This window comes from Dipodomys merriami, unplaced genomic scaffold (assembly GCF_024711535.1).
Source record: "Dipodomys merriami isolate MVZ:Mamm:240054 unplaced genomic scaffold, mDipMer1.0.p SCAF_121, whole genome shotgun sequence".
NCBI classification, from domain to species: domain Eukaryota; kingdom Metazoa; phylum Chordata; class Mammalia; order Rodentia; family Heteromyidae; genus Dipodomys; species Dipodomys merriami.
In genome coordinates this window covers 3,624,615-3,644,515 of record NW_027202505.1, presented here as the reverse complement: position 1 = coordinate 3,644,515, position 19,901 = coordinate 3,624,615, and the positions used below count along the sequence as shown (strand labels likewise).

The following is a 19,901-nucleotide window of genomic DNA, read 5'->3' as shown; positions in this document are numbered from 1 at the left end:
GCTAGACACAGATGAAGGTGGAGGGTCTTCTCTGAATTCTACAGAATTTAAACCCAAATCCAGCTGGCTCTGGGATTGAGCTCTTCCTGCTGCTGAAGGCTGCCTTCCTCAGGGCTGATGTGATAGGATATTAAAGGTAGATAGAAGGCCAACCCCAGGGTCAAGCCGTGTATTGTCAGCACCCAAGTTTCCCCTATCACAACCTGGTGCTCTGGGTCAAGATGCCTTCTGAAAGAACGTGAGGACAAGTCACCTGATCCATAGCTGGTGTTTTGTGGGCCAGTGACTGCCTGGCAAGACCCCTGAATGAGCTGAGATTCTTCATCTACTTCCTCCTCCCATGAAGGCTCTGATCCGTTTCATTAAAGGGGAACCGAGGCTGGGAGACAAGTGTTGAACTGTTGAGACCCATCTCCTCAGTCTTCTTGCTTCTCTGGAAGGATGGGGCCAGCTAAAGACCCAGGCTATTTCTGCAAAGGTTTATGCTGGCTATACTGGGCAGAGGTCATCTGAGGAACTGTGGAGAAGGGAGCGAGGGATGGGTGGTGCTCCAGCTGGGGAGCCTCCCTGGGCTCCTCCCAAGGGCTGTGAGGTGAGCTCAAACCCTCCCCATCCCCCTTGCCCTGTGCATGCCTGCAGTCATGCTGCATCTGACACTATGGGGAGTCCCTTGGCTGGGGTTTTAGGATTGTCCTTATATCCACAGAGCTACTCTGACCTGGACCAAGTCCCTGTCCTTCCATATTTGTAGCCCTCGCTATCTTGACTGAAGGCCCCCAGAAAGAGTCCAGAACTAGGATTTTTGAGCAAGATGCATATTTGTGAGGTGGTCCAGGAAGCCCCAGGGTTGAGAGACAGGGAAAGAAGCCAATACAGGTGAGCTAATGAGCAGCAGGTAGGCAACTGGGGCCCAAGGAAGGATGTGAGCCAAGCCTTGGGGGTGACCTCCCAAGGAGGGCAGATTTGAGGCCTTGGTCCACCAACTTAACTGATTCATCCATCATCCAGGGCTGCTCATGAGGGCATGAACTCTGAACCCTAGCACTTGGAGGGGTTCCTGGAGTGGAGTCACAGATACTTGCTAAGGGCCAGGAGAAAGGTGTGTGGAGGTGGGGGAAGAGGAAGGGTTGCTCAGAGATAGAGAGTCTGGGGCCGAGACCCCAGGAATGATCCTGGATGCCAGGTTCCAATCCCAGCTTTTCAGCTACCTCTTTTTCTAAGAAGGCTGATTTCTCTAAAATGGGTTGAAAAGGCTGCTCACCCCCAGCAGGGTTGAGATAAAAAATGATAAGGCTCCACTGGGCCGGGTGGGGATTGATAAGTGGCTCAATGGAGCTTTTGCTCCCCTGTTCGGGCAAGGAGCAAGCTGACTCACCTAGTCTGGAGGCACCCAGCAACCTGCTGTTTGAACCAAACATTGCTACCCTCGCCCTCCTTCTCTTTCCCTCTTTATCTCCAATTTTTAACATCAAATGTTGACTAACATTACACCCTATCAGAGTGGGCCTTGGGGACCCACAAATACCGTGCACTTGTCTCTGCCCTAGGAAGTTCAAAGTTCAAAGTCCACAGATCTGTGGCCAGGCATGGGTTTTGACGGGTGAGTGGAAGTTTCTGAGGGAAAATGAGGTTGTGCAGACAGATTGGGGATTCAGGAGGGAGGCGAGCTGATTGTATTGGGAGCTCCTGGTAGGTGACAGAAGCCACATGCTACCTGTGAAGCAATGGTGGCTAAAGAACAGGAGCCTCACCTGGTGTCTATGCTGTTAGATTCAGGCCTGGCCCATGCTGACTGGTCTCCATGTGCTTATAACCCTGACCCTACTATCTCATAGGGACAGAAGTTGGAGCTCAGGGCTGAGAATCCTGGGAACTGAGACAAGGGATCATCTCCTTCTCCTCCCTCCCACCTACCCCATCCCTTCCTGGTTCACACCCTGAAGAACTGAGGCAGAGGTATGTGTGTGTGTGTGTGTGTGTGTGTGTGTGTGTGTGTGTGTGTGTGTGTGTGTGTGTGTGTGTGTGTGTGTATACATCTCTATTCATGCTTTCCATTCTAATTCCATCTGAATTCTGCATCTATGATATAATCATGTTTGTTTTTAAAATAAATAAGGCTTATAATGACTGGCTAATTACTAAATTAATCTACATGTAAACAAAACAAGATGTTCAAAGTTCATATGGCCCCTTGGTGTGAGTAGGGACATAGGTGTAGGCCAAGTGGGGGCTGGAGGAAATGCCAGGTTTCCCAGAGCCTGAGGGGGGTCCCTCACCTGACCATGGAATGCACATTGGGGTGCATTCACATCTGTTGTTACTGTATGCATCATTTCATGATCTCCCCTCTGCACCTCTGGATCCCTACATCAAAATTCACTTCATACACATGTTCTTAACACACACACATGCATGCTCATGCCATGTATAATGGGTTATCATGCACAACCCACACATGCAACTTGAAACATGCACGCCTATGTGCATGTGTATCTACACAGTCCCACTAGACAGACATGATGCTGAGAGCATTCCCAATCACACACACATATGTGTCAATACGAACATATGCCTCCATGCCACAAGCACATATACCTATGCAGATCATGCATGGGAATCATTCACATGAGACACAAACCCAAATGCCTGCAGATTAGACACAGAAATATTCCCTGTTACATGAACAGAAGCATATTTGATGCCCACACATATTCATAGGTGCTTATACATGACTTGTACACGTGCATGTACAATCTCCTCTTAGCTAGGTGGGACTCCAGCTTCCCAATTGGGCTCAGCATACTGAATCAGAGTTGCAGGAAAAGCGTCTTAGATTTTGGCCTTGGGTTGGGTGCGGGCCCTTCTCTGCTCTTCAAGCTCCTCAGAGAAGCTCTCTTCTGGCCTCTGAAGGGGCCAATTCTGCAGCTACTCAGTGGGCGAGCTGTTGTCAGGCTTCCAGCCAACATGGGAGCCTGGAGCATCGGACAGTGGTCTGCCTGGGGTCTATACAGCAAGGCCTTAGAGGAGGCAAGACCAGGCTCCAGCCTTCTTTGCAGAGCCTGTTTGGACCATTGATTGAGAGGCAACCAGGCCACTACAGAATCCTTTTTTGAAACAGCTACAGTCCATCATACCTGCTTTCAAGTAAAGATGTTGTTCCCCTATGTTTCCACTCAAAGGCACAGTCATTGTCGGAGGTGTCAGCTGAAGATCAACCAATCCCTGCATGCCTAGCTCCAGGGTCCAAGCCCTAGGGCAGGACTGAGAGGTGCAGGTAGAAACCAGCTCTGGAGGATGTGTAGATACCAGGATCAGAAGAGCCTAGGGAGGACCCCCTGTACCCCTTGGTGGAGGGAGTGGACGGAAAGCTTTTCCATGTTCCTCAATGACTTAAGCCAGATGATAAGCAGGTCTCTGTCTCTGTCTCTCTTTATGTTTGCTAGCCAGGATTTTGGCACAGCTGATCAACTGCCTCAGCTTCCTGGTATTGAGTAACTGGGACTTCAGCAGGTTTATCTTTTATATGTCAGAATGCAGATAAATATACCACTATTTACTTCATGCACATGTTCTTATACACATACTCTCTCTCTCTCTCTCTCTCTCTCTCTCTCTCTCTCTCTCTCTCTCTCTCTCTCTCTCTCTCTCTCTCTCTCTCACACACACACACACACACACACACACAGGCTTTCCCCATTAGATCAACAAACAATGAAAGAGCAATATAACCCAGTGCTAGAAGGGCTGGAGGAAAGAGGCATTGGGCCCAGTGGCAGGAGGAGAGAAAATCTGAACCTCATTTTTAGCAGAATATTTAAAATATGCTTGCTTTTTTGGGGGGTAGGGGTAGGGCCAGTTCTGGGTTTGAACTCAGGGCCTGGGTACTTACTGTCCTTGAGCTCTCAAGGCTAACAACTCTACCACTTGAGCCACAGCACTACTTCCTGGGTTTTTTGGTGGTTAATTCGAGATAAGGCTCTCATGAACCTGCCCAGGCTAGCTTCAAACCACAGCCCTCAGATCTCAGCCTTCTGAGTACCTAGTATTACAAGTGTGAGCCTTCAGTGTCTAGCTCATGCTTATTTTTTGACTCAGCAATGTACCCTCCAACAATCTGTCCTTTGTGGAAAAGATGTATAAATGAGGTGTGTCTATGCATAAATAAGCATGTTTATTCCCGACAGCATCAGTAGGCAAGGGCTAAATAAACAGCGGAGGCCCCCGCAGACCACCATGGAGCTGTTAAACAAAGGCTGAGGTGAGTCCATAGGCACTGGTCTGGGTCAGTTCTTTGGTTGTGAAGAACTTAGGTCCTGGAAAACAGCCAGGGTTATGTTTCCATTTGCTATTTCAAAATGTCTCTAAAAAGTTAGAAATAAATACATAGCTTAGTCCAGACTATCAGCAGCACTTTTATACAGTGAGGGAATAGAGAGACTTACTCTTTTTTATAGATGTTTCTATGTAGAAACATTTTGGCAGTAGTGGGGTTCAAACCCAGGACCTTGTTCTTTCTAGGCAGATGCTCTATCACTTGAGCCCTAGCCCTAGCCCTTTTTTGCTTAAGGTAGACTCACATTTTTGCCTGGGGTCAGCCTTGGACTATGATCCCTCTAGTTCTGTCTCCTTTGTTGCTGAATTACAGGCACACACTACCACACCAGTTTATTTACAGTCTTGTTAACTTTTTGCCCAGGTAGTCTCCAGCCATGATCCTTCTGATCTTCACCTCTGTAGCAGTTGAGATTATAGGATTGTACCACCATGTCCTCCTCCTCCTTCTCCTCTCCTTCCTCCCTGTCTTCCTCTTCCTCTCCTTCCTCATCCTCCTCCTTTTAATTCCTTTTTCTCTTTTTTTCTTCTTCTTCCTCCTCCTTCTTATCTAGTACTGGGACTTGAACTAAGGGTCTATCACTTTGCTTAGTTTTTTAAATTCATGCTGGTTCTCTACCGCTTGAGTCATACTTCCACTTCCAGCTTTTTGCTGGTTATTTGGAGATAAGATTTTCCAGGATATGTCTGCCTATGCAGGCTTTGAACTGCAATTCTCAGACAACAGTCCCCTGAGTAGCTAGGATTATACATTTGAGCCATCAGCATCCCTCTCCTATATTCTTTAAATGATTTTAGAGGTAGCTTTTACCAATACACTGAATCACCTCTACAATTAAATTGGTAATTAAGATTTCTCATCCCACTATTCAATAGAGGGAGGACCCGTGAAGGCAAAGAACTGCTCATAGCCATGTACTGGGTGGTACTGGCCAGCACTGTAGTTCTGCCTTGACCCCACACAAGGAAGGGTCCTTCCTCTGCCACCCAGGAGAGGAGCAGCCCACAGCTTCCTGGATGGGGATGAGCCTGGGGCTGCAGGCTGGTCAGAAGATACTGGGTAGAGGGTGCAGGTTCATTTGGGATGGGGCAGTGTCCCTTTCCTGAGGCTGAGATGGTGGTGCTTCCTCACTGGGTGTCCTAGCTCAGGCCCTGCTTTCAGATACTACACTTGATCTTAGCCAAAAGGCCGAGAAGAGATGGGCCCTGCTTTCAGAAATGCTGATGAAAAGGACCACCCTTTGCTAAGTCTCCCTTGGGCCACAGTGCAATGGCCAGGGCCCTCATTCTCCAGGGTTAGCTCCCAGGCCAAGTCCAACACCTGCTGCTCAGTGTTTCAGTGAGCTTGAGCGGCTTACTTCAACTCTCTGGACCTCAGTCTCTTTGTGAATTTGGTGATACAAATAACACCGCGTTGGGTCACTATGGGTTAAAGTGCGTGGATCAAAAACTATTTTTAAAAAAGCAACACCAGTAGTCCATCAGGGACAAATGAATAAACCAGATGTGATCTTTCCCTTTGGTTATCTGTGAAAATGAATGAAATTCTGATCACTGTAAATGAACCTTGAAAACATCATGTTAAGAGAAATACTACAGAAACAAAAGGCCCCATACTATATGATTCCACTCACAATAAATTTCAGAGTAAGAAAATTTACAGAGACTGAAGTACATCGGTGGTTGTCTAGGACTTGGGGGTAGGGAATGACTGCTATTGGGCTAGGAGATTCCTTTTGGGGTGATCATAATGTTCTGGGATTATAGCCGTGATGATTATAAAACCTTGCAAATATACTAAAATCACTTTAATGGGATAAATTTTATATTGTGTGCATTATATCTTGGGAAAAAAAGAGCAAATGTGAATTAGGACTGAATATAAAAATTTATGTTAGGGGGCTGGGAAGGTGACTCAGTGGTAGAGCGCTTGCCTTGCATGCGTGAGGCCCTGGGTTCGATTCCTCAGTACCATATAAGCAAAAAGAAAAAAGCCAGAAGTGGCGCTGTGGCTCAAGAGGTAGAGTGCTAGCCTTGAGCTGAAGAGCTGAGGGACAGTTCCCAGGCCCAGAGTTCAGGCCTCACGACCGGACCCCTCCCCCCCCCCACCAAAAAAAAAATTATGTTAGCTGGGTGCTGGTGGCTCACACCTGTAATCCTAGCTGTTCAGGAGACTGAGATCTGAAGATCACAGTTTGAAGCCGCCTGGGCAGGAAAGTCTGTGAGACTTTTTTTGTTGTTGGTGGTGGTGGTAGTGGTGGTGGGGCTTGAACTCTGGGCCTGGACGCTATCCCTGAGCTCTTCTTCAAGGTGAGCACTCTACCACTTGAGCCACAGCACCACTTCTGGTTTTCTGGTGGTTTATTGGAGATAAGAGTCTCACAGACTTTCCTGCGCAGTCTGGCTTTGAACCACAATCCTCAAATCTCAGCCTCCTGAGTAGTTAGGATTATAAGCATGAGCCACCTGAGCCCAGCAGTCAGTGAGACAATTAACCACCAGAAGACCAGAGAAGTGGCACTGTGGCTCAAAGTGGTAGAGCACTACTAGCCTTGAGCAAAAGAGGTCAGGGGCAGTGCCTAGGACCCGAGTTCAAGCCCCATAGCCAAAAAAAAGAAAATTATGTTCAAATGTACCATACATCTTTGTTGTTGTTGTTGTTTGGCAATACTTTGTTTGAAAATGCTAGCATGCAAAAAAAGACTAAGCCATATCCTTAGTCCTTTTTTTTGTGTGTGTATTAATTGATTTTTGAGCAGAGTGTCTCCTTTAAAGTCAGGCTGGCCTGTACTGTAATCCCCCTATTTATGCTTTCTGTGTAGGAGGAAAAGAACACAAATATGACTTGATATTATAGTAATCCTTTAATTTTTAAATGCATAGAGGCCTTCTTAGAAAATAAACAAAGAAGAATATATTTGTGGAGAAGTAGAGAGAGGACAAAGGGTTTAGTTTTCTGGAGTGGCAAGTTGTGTGGAGGTACACACATTGGGGAACTAATGGAAGACAGGAGTTAGTTCAGTAAGGTTTGTCTGTCCAGAGCCATCCTAGTTCTGACTTCTGTCTGAGAGCTAATGCTGCTGTCTTCCTGGTACAGAGGAGAGGAAAAATACCTTCCAAAGGGAAATTTATGTTCTGCTTTGAGGTAGATAGGAGAAGGGCAAAGAGCTCTTTGTGCATATTTTGTTTCTTTTTCTAATTGCCTTTAGCTCAAAACAATCCTCATGTGAAAGAGGTATATTTTGGGATGGCCTGTTCTAAGTTCCTTTTGAGAGTAACTGGACAAACTTAAAAACACATAATTGCATAATTGGAACAACTTTGTAATGATACAGAATCATGAATAAAATTGAAATAAAAATACTATTATATGAAGCAGTCAGAATGCTACCTAGTATATAATAAGTATCACATGTTGGTGTCAGCTGCTGTTAATGAACACCAGAGCTACCCTGTGAGGTTGGGCCTCTCATCCTTATGTGGCCGATGGGGAAATCAAGGCTGAGAGAAGGGATGAGATGTCATTGTATTGCTCTCTTCCTGGCTTGCAGTCTGGCGAGGGTAGAATCTTGGTGTCAGGTAGTGAGTTGCCCTTCCTGGCTTTCATTTCCTTTGCAAATCTTTGCTCCAGCCCATCCCACACATTTCTGAGTCATTGTGCCTATGTTGTACTTGGGGAGGGGTCATGGGTTGAGAGGATGCCCTGAGCATATGTATCCAGCACACAGGGGACCCAGCTGGTAGGCTGTAATTGTGTTTCTGGAACAGGCTTAAGTGGCAGAGCTGGGACCAAATGGGTGGAGACTCCAGAGAGACAGTGGTGTGATTCCGATGAGCCCAAAGGCCCGTATGTTGACTTTGGTCCTCGGTCTGTGGCACTATTGGGAGGAGGTAGAAGCTTCAGGAGATGGGATGTAGCAGTTGGAAGTTAGGTCATTGGGGACATGAACTTGAAGGAGCTTCTCTTTTTTGCTTCCTGCCACCATGAGGTAAGCATCTTTCTCTGTCCCACTGTGGTGTTCTGCCGCACCACAGGTCCTAAAACAATGGTGCCAATCCATCAGGGACTGAAACCTCTGAAACCGTGAGCCTCAGTAAAGGAGGTTAGCTTGGGTACTTTGTTACAGCAACAGGAAGCTGGCACCCATAGACAGGATTGTGTTCGGAGTTCCAGTGGCGCAATCGGTTAGTGTGTGGTACTTATAAGACAGGATCGTGTTCCATAGCCCAACTTCCCCGGATGTAATGAGCCACATATCCCTCAGGAGACGGTGCTGACCAGGGGCAGAGTAATCTGGTGTGTATGCAGGGGAAGCTCTTCAGAGGAGGCCATACAAGCTGAGGCCAGGGGACAAAGCCTGCCCCTGGCAATCCTTCCTGTTTAGCCAATTATCCATGAGAAGCACGTCTAAGGCCTCAGTTGCCCTTGCTGAACCAGCCCAGCAGAGTGGTTATTATGAAGAGGCCGTTAGGGCCGAGATTGCCTGGGTTCAGTCCCAGCTTCTCTGCTTTTGCTTTCTGACGGGGTGACAGTGAGTTGGGAAGTATGCCTCTCTCTACCTTGCTCTCTTCCTCCTCAGAGAAGGAGGTGACAGGACTCTCCTCCCTTGTCCTCAGAACAATTAGATGAGAAATGGTACTCTGGGTGCCAGCAGGGCCTCAAGACCTGTTGCGATTGCTGTCACTCTCGTTGTTTTATTAGCTGTGAAGGAGCTAAGGCCATGTGTGTGTGCCCGGAGGCAAGGGACTAGTCCCTGAGTCCCCATCTCTAAGCTCCCAGCCTGCAGTCCCCCTGGCTTCATCAGTCAGTGATCGACAGGCTGGGCTGATGGCGTCCTGGCAGGCCTGTCCTGGCAGCTGCTCCCACAAGGCGAGGCCCTGATTGCTGCGAGAATTAATTAGGCTGCATTCCTCTTGCAGGGCTGCTGGCGGGCCTGCACATAGCCCCCTTCTGAGCTGCCGAGGGCTCTTGGCTGGGATCCCTGGCAGGCCAAGGCAAGGCCTGCACTGTGCTTACCCCAGAGAGGGGCTGGGAGGCCTCTGTGAGCTGGAAGCCCTGGCCAAGGAAGGGCCAATGATAAGCCAGCAGCCCAAGGCCCACTCCTGTCCTGGTGCTCCCTTGCTTAGCCATCTTTGCCAGCCCCTCATCACTCAACATCAAATTCCTGGCATTGGATGCTATCCCCAGCCTGGCCCCTGCCGCCCAGGCCGGCTGCTGCTCCCTGGACCCTGCCATGTTCTGACATGCTTGCCCATCCCTCCTCCCCCCTGTAATGTTCTGTCCTTCAATCGCACATTTCTCAGCATCTCTTGTCCCTTCCCATTGTCCATCATCTTCTCCTGGGAAGTGTGGGAAGTGACAGTTGCTGGTGGTGTACCCCACCTCTGGCACCACCCCACATCAGGAATCCAAGTCTCAATATATGCTCAGGAAGGCACACCAGCCTTCCCCACAGCCCTCCTTCTTTGATCCCTGAGATTGTGGCTGAGGGTAGCTCCCTTCTTCTGAAGAGGAGAAGGTTCCTGTGCTTGAGACCCTCATCTCTACCATCCTGTGGATCCTGGCCTACATGTCACCTCTTCCAGGAAGCCACCTTGGGTTCCCCTTCCTCAAGGGCTTCCTCTCAGTGCTTGTTCCTTATCAGAGGGATGGGAGACTATAGAAGCTAAGAGCCTGGGGTTTCAATTCCACCTTAGCCACCTCATGGCTGTGTGACTGGACAAGTTATAGAACCACTCTGTGTCTCAGTTACCTATCACAATTTTGTTTTTTGGTGCCAGTCCTGGAGCTTGAACTCAAGGTCTGGGCAATGTCCCTGAGATTTTTTGCTCAAGGCTAGCATTTTATCACTTGCGCTATAGCCCACCTCCAGCTTTTTTGGTGTTTAAACCATGATCCTCAGAGCTCAGCCTTCTGAGTTGCTATGATTACAGGTATGAGCCACCAGTGCCCTGCTCAACTTTTATTTACTTATTTATGAATTATCTTTAAGTGGTTGTACAAAGGAGCTGCCATTCAACAAAACAGTATATGAATATAATCCATCTTGATCAAAAGTCTTTGTATGTTGCCTAGGCTGGTTCTGAATTCTGGAGTTCCAATGATCTTCCCGCTTCAGTTTCCCAAGAAGCTGGCACTACAGTTGCATACTACCATACCCAATGTACGCCTCATCTGTGACATAGGAATACTAATGCTAGAACTGGCTGCCTAAGATAGTTATGAGGAATCACAGTTAGTGTGTGCAAAGCACTGGTAAGACCTTGATAAACAGGAGTCTCTATTTTCCCTAATGCTGAGGCTTGGCCTTTCAGGCAGGGGTAGCTTCTGTCTGTATAGCTCAGATTATCATCACTATTGGATGAATGGATGGCCATATTCCAGGAATTTACTGCCCTGATGATAGGCAAATGACTTATCTGAACCTACCCTGGACTTTCTTTGAAGAGAGAGAGAAAAAAATAAAGAGGGGGAGGGGAGAGAGATTTTGAGTTTGTAGCAGGATGGTGGGCGTGTGGAGTCAACTAAGGCCCAGCCTCCCTGGCCTGGTTGGCACCAGGTGCAGAACTAAGGTACAGCTCTATCTGTTCCCCACCTCAGTCTCCTGTGTCTGTAACCAGAATCAGTCTGGGTCATCCTGTGCCCCCTTCTGGTCTATCTCTGTCTCTAGAGTTCCAGCCAAGGTAACATGTATTTGATTCAGAAAACCTTGGGAAAATCTTACTGTTTACTGGGAAAAATAGAAGTTTTTGTTCTACAAAAATGTAAAGTTTTTTCAAATGTAGATCCAGTTCTTCCCAGAGGTCAGCCAGATAGTGGCTCCTCATACATCCTCTGCTTTCTGTCATTCCCCACCTACTACCCAGACCCAACTGCCCAGAGTCTAGCAGCACCCACAGACTCTGGGCAGTCTGACCCCTCACTCCCTGGCCCTGCACACTATTTGTCCCTTGGAGAGAAGAGGGACTGGATGTGGGCCAAGATGGGGACGCCAGAAATCCAAGGCCCAAAGGCTAAGAATCTGAGAGATCCTGAGCCACTGTTACCCAAATCTCCTTTTCTCCCTCAAACTGCTGCTCAGTCATTTGGGCCACTGACCTCTGACCCTGATCATGGCCCTGTGCAAGGGCAGTGAGCAACTGCTTTCTCCAGAATTCCACTGCCAGGACTTTCAGCCTCTGCCAAGATCCCTCCCTTATGCAGCCCTGTGGCTGCATGCTTGGTGTATCCAAAGGGGCAGGGCCATTTTCAATGGGTGGCTATGATGCTGGGTCAGAACCAGGTGAAGTCTCAGCAGGAGAGGATGCTGTGCATTGGGCTGGGCAACAAATGACCAGGCTGGCCAGAACCCTGTGGACCCTGCAAAGTGGGTGGTGACTCACCTGAAAAGGCTATAGTTTCAGGGCCCAGACCTGATATTTCCTGGCTCATAAGAGGAAGTCTAACTTCTCAGCTTGGCCTTCAAGGCCTCTCCAACTTGGTCTTCCATTCTCTCTTGCCTGCTCCAGCACAAAGAGGCCCTGGTGAAGACCCCCCCCACCCCCCATCTCCCCTTGTCTGGACCCTTTCCCTGTTTTCCTCTAACTTATTTGAGTCTGGCTCATGTTTTGAGACAACATGAGCGCCACCTTCATGCAGGATCCTTTCTCTGACCACCTGTGCCCTAGCCAGCTCCAATCTCTCCCTCATACTGGTCTTCCTTTGGCTCTGTCCCCATCCCGTGCATTATGTAATCACCTTTGGCAGCCTGACAAGCAAACTCTGCTTCTTCTCAGGCTCCAGGCTCAGCCTGGCACCAGAGCTCACCTGTCTCGTGCTTGCATCAGCACTTGGATTTGGAGCCCATGACTTCCCATTTTCTGGGTGAAAAAACTGAGGCTCAGAAAGAGCTTTGTTCAAAGTCATGCTTGAGTGGCGATCCATGGATTCAATTACATGTATACTAATGCTGCGGCTAGCAGGTCAGAGTTCTCACCCTGATGCCATCCCTTGATGCTACCGTTACCCCCAAATTGTCACTTGCCTCCTCTGTGCACCACTGTCCTCATATATACCTGCATCCCAGTGTTGTTGTGATGACCAAATGAGTTAATCTGGATGAAGCCTGGTGTATGCCAGTATACAGCGTGAGCTCAATAGATGTCAACATGTCATTCTTCCATGAAGCAGCCAGGGTTGGTTTTGTGGGCAAGGGTTAGAGCACTATGTAAATGATTATTGCTTAGTCTATACATATTTCCTGCGAGCTGGCTCAGGTCACAGCCTGCCGCACCCAGCCTAGCCCAGGTGTGGGGAAAGGACTCCACCTGTTCAAAGGGGGATTTGGTGGAAATGGGGACAGTGGATCCAGGTAGCTACCAGCAGGAATGACCTGGGCTGTCCCTGGCCCAGAAGAGCTGCATGGGCTCCAGCAGGCTTGGAGCTTGAGCTAGAGTCCCAGCCTCCTTCTGTTAGAGAAGTGCCAAACTCCTTTGCTCTGGGCCTTGTAGTCAGCTCCTGGCAGGACAGGATGGGGCAACTGGGGCAGAAGTAGGCCTCTGAACCCTCAAAGTTTTGGCTTCTCCTAAATGCACTCTGGGGCAAGGCCTGCTGCCCGTTGGTTTCTGGGCTATTGGTGGCAACCTAGATCCCAGAATCCCATTTTCACAACTGCAGATCGCTGCTTCAGTGCACAAGAGGCAAAAGCCCAGAGAAAGGAGGTTAGCAACCTGAAATGGCTAGCAGGAGAGGCAGCGGAAACTGAGGTTCTAGCCAACCACCTTGGGCCCTTCCCTCCCATTCCTAAGAGAGACTTATCACCGCTGCTCATCTAAGACCAAAAAAAAAAAAAAAATCCCAGAACACCATGTCATCATTTATTATAAACAGAAGTTTGCAGGTAAACAATTGAAATTGTTAAAAAATACATTAAAATAAATAATTGAGATTCTCAAAGTTCTCAGAACAAATAAGTTATATACAGATAGGTGAAGCCCACCAGGGTCTTCTCACCAGCAGTGTCCCCAGGGAATAAGGGTACAAAGACTCTCAGGGATGGGAAGTTGGAGAGGACAATAGGAGCCAGCCAGGAATTCAGCCCTGGGGGGACCTGTCCAGCCTCTAGGTCTGCTTAGGCATGTCTGTGCCCTGGTGCACAGATGCTCTTGGATTGTGGCCAAACAGACAGGACATGGCCTCCAGGTTCATGTCCACCCCACGCAGCTCCTTCAAGCAGGGCCATGGCTGGCAGCCAGCGCTGGGAGGCTGCTCTACCTTGCAGAGGCTGAGGGGTTTCCTGATGGTATGAGGGTGCAAAACAGCCAGGATAGACTTCCTCACCAGAGTGGGGTGACCAGAGCTTGCACTAACCCCAACAGTTGGGTCCAACAGGCAAACACCCAGACCCTGGCCCAGGAGACAGTCAGAGCATCTCCCTTGAGCTGCCCGATCTCTATATGGGCTTCCTTCTCAACCTTCCTCTGGCGCATGGCGCTATCTCTTCCTCCACCTGGAGTGTGCAGGCCTGGGTTTTGTCATCATCTGCTGCTGTTGCTGGGCCAAGTGGACCTTGGAGGCAGAAATGTCCCTGGAAATTGAGAAGGATTGACTTAGGAGATTGACACTACCCAAGATGAGAGATAGAGATTAGAGCTCTTGTTTGGGTCCTGGCTTGTGGACACTTTGGAATAGAAGGTGGGCCACAGCCTGTGAATAGGGTCTACCCAGCAAAGCCAAGGCCGTACGAGGCCTGGAAGCTTCTCTGCCCATGGAGGCTTACACAGCTCCCACTCTGAAAGAACGATGGATGATACAGCCAAGGATGACCCAGGTATTGCCCGTGTCTGCCCTTCCTCTTTTGCATCTCCCTTTTGTGCCCTTCCCAGCTATTTACCTTCCTCTCATCCAAACTGCTCCTTCTCTAATGCCACCATGCTGCTGCACAAGGTGCTGCATCTCAAACAATCTGGTCCAGTTGACCTTTGAACACAGCCAGGGTCCTGGAAAGGACACTGGCAATTTCTAAGTGTCCAATTCCTAGCTAAAAGGGCCCTGGCTTGCTAGCAAGAAGAATGCCCTTAGACTCTGGCTGTGGGAATGTAGACAAGGGCTCACCTTCTCTGGGACCCTCATAAAATGCCAAACAGGCCTTGACTACCGAGAGATGAGCACAAAGGGCAAAGGCAGCTCTGTGCACACTGTAAAGTGCTCTGCACAGGTGAAGCCTTAGCCACTCTGATGTTCTTTTCATCCTTAGGTGTGTGTGTGTGTGTGTGTGTGTGTGTGTGTGTGTGTGTGTGTGTGTGTACTAGGGCTTGAACTCAGGGCCTTGTACTCATGATTGGCTCTTTGTGCCCAAGGCTGTTGCTCTGCCACTTGAACCACAGCTCCACTTCTGGCTTACTGATGGTTATTTGGAGATTAGAGTCTCATGGTAACTTATCTGCCTGGAATGGCCTTAAACCTGGACCCTCAGATCTCAGCCTCCCAAGTAGCTAGGATTACAGGTGTCACACTAGCACCTAGGCACGACAGTTCTTAAATATATGCCCACCACACCTTCTTGCCTTTTTCCCTATTTTCCTGCCTCCCCCTCAAAAATGGGAATTCCTAATGGGCCACACTACCATTCAGCTCCAAAGAGCCCTCAGTAGCAAGAGTGGATATGTCAAAGACCCTCAAAGCTCTATGGGTGCCAAGCCCTGACTGACACACATCATGTATGTCAACACCCCTAGGATTTCATGGCCATCATGTGGGATGGACACTGCCGTTTCCACTTTTTAAAAATCAGAATCTGAATCACAGAGGAGTGGAATGGCAAGTCTGGAGTCACAAAGCTTGTCTGTGGCAGGGCTGGAGTCCTAGTCAGGCCCACTGTCCTGCCCTCTGCTGCGTGGCCCCATGTGGAATTTCTCTTCTCAAATCAGTTTGGTTGGACAAGTGTTCCTGGGCCCCACCTGAAACCATGTGGGAGATGAGTGTGGGGATGAGGAGGGAGCAGACTGGGCAGTCAGCCCCCTCAGAGTCATCCACCATGTGAACAACACTTGATTCTCAGTCGTGAGCCCCTAGACCTGCTACAAAAAGTCCATACTCAGGCCTTGTGCAAACAGAGAGCACAAGGGTTCGGAACAGACTACACTCAGCCAGATTCCACAGATGCTCTGCAACTTTGGGCAAGTGACTTCACCTCTCGGGCCTCAGTTCTCTGGTCTCCCATGGAAAAGAAGGGACATGTGCAAGGTATGCAGGAAGTGCTCAGTCAGTGTCAGCCCCCTCACCTCAGTCTCTGGAGAAGCTCTCCTGCTGAGGTCCATGTCTTGCCAGTCTGGGGCACCTGCTCAGGGGACTGGCTTCTTGGTACAGACACAGCTTCAGTCCTGAAGGAATGGAACAGCAACAGAACCCAAATGAGGGGCTGCCCAGCACCCTGAAGGCACCTGGCTTCAAGCCCAGCCCAGCCCCCACCCTACCCCACCTGCCCTCCAGAGCAGATCCATTTCCACTCTGTGCACCTGGCATCCTTCCTTTCCCAGGCAGGGTGGGGACTAAGGAAAACTGAGCTACTGGGAATGTGTTATTAGCTTTAGAATAAGGCAGCTGTATGGCTGGGCTTCCCGGAACCTGGCCACCTGCAGCTGCCGGGGAAACTGAGGCAGGTTCCCCCCCCCCCAGCCTGAACTCATAATGGGGGCTGGATTCAGGAAACCAGTTATTTCTTTTCCAAGGGGAGGAGAAAAGGAACAAAATCTCTCTCCACTTCTTTTACAGAACGGGAAAACCAAAGCCAAGAAAGGGAGGAGACATGGTGGCAACCCCTCTGCTCTCCCCCACCCCCCAAATCTCTGACAACCCTGGGATTGTGTCATGGCTTCCCAATTCCAGATGTTATTTTTCTTCCAGACAAGCTCCGAGTCTCAGATTCGATTAAAAATCCAGTGGGTCTTGAAGGCCTGACACAAGTCCTATTTCCTGTCTCAATTGGCACCTGGGTACCTCCCACCTGCCCAGGGGTGGGGACACAAGTATTCTCAAAAGCTCCCAAGGCAGGACAAAGCCCCCAAGGAAGGCCTCATGGGTACCTAGCTCTCCATGGGAAAGGATGCTGTACCACCACCCCTGGGTTGCCTGTGGGCACCCCACCCCTACCCTCCACCCCAGGACCTGACTCACTCCTACTAGCCAGCTCCTCTGCTTGCCTCCTAGATGTAGGTTCAGGCTAGCAGGCACCTCTACCCCTGCAGGCTGGGTGCCCACCTACCAGGGACTTTGATGGCAAAAGGTGGCACAGACAGGGTCGCGGGTGCTGGAGCACTCACAGCGCCTTGGCAGAGAGCGGCGCCGGCGTCTTGGCGGGTTTCCCAGGCCGTAAGGAGCTGTCTGTCTGTGGGCGGACAGCCAGCAAGGTAGTGGTGTGGGACAAGGAGAGAGAGAGAGGGGGGGGGATTAGATAAACCTTCATCATTGGCCAGCAGGGACTGTCCATACTACACACTAAGACAGTCAATCATGCCATCTTTCATGGCAGTGAAAGTGAAAGGTGACCAATCTCTGAACTCTGGCTCTACCATTGTGCCCGGGAAGCCCTGGGCAGGCTTCCTCTTCTCTTTTAGCCTCTTGGCTCTGGTTCTGCTTTGCTCAGGAAGAGGAATCTGTAGTCCCACCCAAAGCTGTGAGCTGAGAGCCCTTCCAGTCCTTCTCCCCTCCCAAGAGGGAACCTGAGCCCAGGGGGCAAGGCTGGTCCTGTTTTCAAAGAAGGTTCTGAGCTAGCCCTGGAGGAAGGGAGGCCTCTCCATCTCACAGAACTGAGTACTCCCCTCTCAGCTCCAATGCCCCCATCTCCTCCTCCACTTACCCGGGAAAGTCACAAATGTGCCCTAAAACTCTACCTTAAAATTTTTGTTTGTATGTAGTGTGTGTGTATGTGTGTGTGTGTGTGTGTGTGTGTGTGTGTGTGTGTGTGTGTGTGTGTGTGTGAGAGAGAGAGAGAGAGAGAGAGAGAGAGAGAGAGAGAGTAGAGAAAGATTGAAGACTCTATCTGGCCAAGGTGGCCTGAGCAGGTAGGGCCCCTGAGGCTGATCATACCAGCATCCTTGGGTGACAGAGCTAATTTTAGATGGTGTGGCAGAATTACAATCACTCCAGGTAGACACAGCACGCAGGGACTGGCAGGGTTCCCGCCCTGAGTGAGTGTTTGGATGCGGATTAGCTCCACACACTTACGTGCCAGGCTTCTCTTGCCTTATGCAATTTAGGGAAGGAATAAAAAAAAAATCACAAACACACACAGCAACTCCAAGCTGAGGTATGCAGAGGCCTGGAGGCGGCACGGGTGCAGGCAGAGCGCTCAGCACCCAGCACCTATTGGGGTTAGAGAGGCAGGGAACACAGGCAGGTTGCTTGCCTGTCATCTAGGGACAGAGCAGTGCCTGCTTCTTGGGGAGCTTTGGGGTGCTCAGGAGACCATACTGCCCCTGCAGAGCTGGGCACAGGGCCTGGCACAGTTAAGATGCGTCTGCTGTCATTGATGATGCTATTCTTTGTGGAAGAAGTGTGGATGAGTATCCACAGACTGGGCTGGAACCCACCACTTACTACCTTCCTATGTGATCTTTGTGAAGTCTCCTAACCTCTCTGAGTCTCAATATCCTGGTCTGGAAAATGGAGCCAACACTTTCCTACCAGGGAGTTGTGAGCATTCTCAGGAACCTCCCCCCTGCATATACCTGGCTCTGGTGGCTGAAACAGAAACTGCTTACTGCTTGTATTAGCACTATGCCCCCATCTGGAGGCCCAAAGGAGGGCCCGACTGCAGCAGATGCTCCCCAGCATGCCAGGGACCCTCCTCATACCCTTGGACCCTCACTAGGTCTCCATGGTGCTCACTCACCCAGCAGTATTCACCCAGATGATGTCCAGGTGGCAAAAGTAGACGCATTCCTTGTCAAGCCAGGAGCTACAGGAGCAACGTCGAGATCGCAGGTGGGCGCCACGGGTCTGGGCTGCGAGCTCTGGCTGCTCTGGGTTGTCAGCAGCCTGGCCCTTTCCTGTACACACAGGAGAGGAAGAAAGAGAGGCAGAGAGGTGGTCAGGGTGCCAGCCCTCCTGGGATAGGGGACCTGCCAGGCTCCTCCTCTTGCACAATCAAGGAAGTTGGCACTCTGGCTGCTCAGGAGCTCCTGGCCAGCCTGGGGGAAGCCCCAGCAGCCCGGTGGGAAGGGTTAGCCCCTGCTCCAGGCTGCAGCAGCCTGCACCTGCACAGCACCCCATGCTGCTGCCATGGGCTCCAGTGTTACGCCCCCAGTTAATTTGAAGGAGCACTGCATCCCTGGGGCAGGGGTGGGGGATGGGGGGGATGCTGAAGACCCTGCTATACTGACCCACCTCCCTCTGGGAAAGCAGCAGCAAGTGAGACCAGGCTCACCTTCGTGCAAGGCCACGAGCAGAGCCAGAGCCACGGAGTACCAGGCGGTGGGCGTGGAGACCATGGCAGCAGCTTGAGTGCACAGCTGGACAGCTAGATGGAGCTGGGAGAGCGCCTGTTGCCAGTGACTTACTGCTAAGCTGAGCAGAGAGAGCTCATTGCAGCGGTGCCCAAGCAGCCTCTTATAACACCAGGCAGGGCCCCGCCCCTGCAGCTCCAGCCCCGCCCTGCTGCACCTTGGGCTGGGAGCCAGGGACACCGCCTCCTCCCAGGGTGCCTGGCCCGCCCTGGCCTCTCAGTAAGGGGTGGGGGGGAGGGAGGTGGGAACCAGTGCTCCTCCCTCCAAGCTGGAGCACTTCTGGGAGTCCTGAAGCTCCCCAGCACCCTCCTAGTCCAGGTGACTTCATGAACTTGCCCCTTATTACCCTCCCCACTCCCTCTGTGGCACTCTGTTAAGTTTGGAAGTGGGTGGAAGAGACCCTGCCATCTGCACTCCCTGCCTGCCCTCTGCCTACAGCCTGAGGATGTCTCTCTGTTGTGTGGGAGGTGAAAGGCCCACTCAAGTCCGTGTGGCCTTGGGCGAGTCAGAGCCCCCGCTGGGCTGACTGGCCTCAGCGAAGGGCACAGCTCACCCTGGACCTCTAATTAGCCTGGGGCTGCCTCATTCTCTCCTCATTCAGGAAGTGCCACCACCCACCCCTTTCTGCCCCCCTACCCCCAGAGCCTGGATGGAACAGGCGTTCTAGTGCCTTCCAGAGGTAATTCAACTGTGTAGTCAAGGCCAAGGTTATATCTCTCCTGGGCCTCCCTGTTTGCAAACAAGACCAAAAACAAAGGGTCTTAAACTGGAGCCTTGAGGCTAAGCAGTTGATTCCAACTCCTTTCTAGAAAGCGCTTCCTGAAGGCACATATGTGCCAGGGGCCCTCAGTGGTCTCCCATCCTGGACATGGCAGGATTTCTTGACCCACCTCTGTGGCTACTGTATGCAAAAGAAAGTAGAAAAGAAATGTGCGGCAAGGCAGGGGCAAGGGCAGGGGCTCCCTGGGACAGGCATGCTGCTCCTGCTCCCCTGCTGGTGCAGATGCTTTGCTGGGGACAAGAGCACAGGGCACTGCTGCTGAGCCTGCCCAGGCCTGGCTCAGAGTCCATTCCCCAGGATTTGC

General features: G+C 50.6%; 1 protein-coding gene and 1 pseudogene across 1 annotated transcript; both read right to left on the bottom strand.

The window, feature by feature from the left end:
• Positions 1-5,444: 5,444 nt before the first annotated feature.
• LOC138823689 (U2 spliceosomal RNA) lies at positions 5,445-5,533 on the bottom strand (annotated as a pseudogene).
• A 7,661-nt stretch (positions 5,534-13,194) lies between these two features.
• Positions 13,195-18,801, bottom strand: Edn2 (endothelin 2). Its single transcript, XM_070017005.1, has 5 exons — positions 18,738-18,801; positions 18,204-18,360; positions 16,575-16,697; positions 15,595-15,693; positions 13,195-13,898 (listed from the first exon to the last, which is right to left on the bottom strand). The coding sequence occupies exons 1-5, from the start codon at positions 18,799-18,801 to the stop codon at positions 13,805-13,807; spliced, it is 537 nt and encodes a 178-aa protein (XP_069873106.1). The 3' UTR covers positions 13,195-13,804.
• Positions 18,802-19,901: the final 1,100 nt, after the last annotated feature.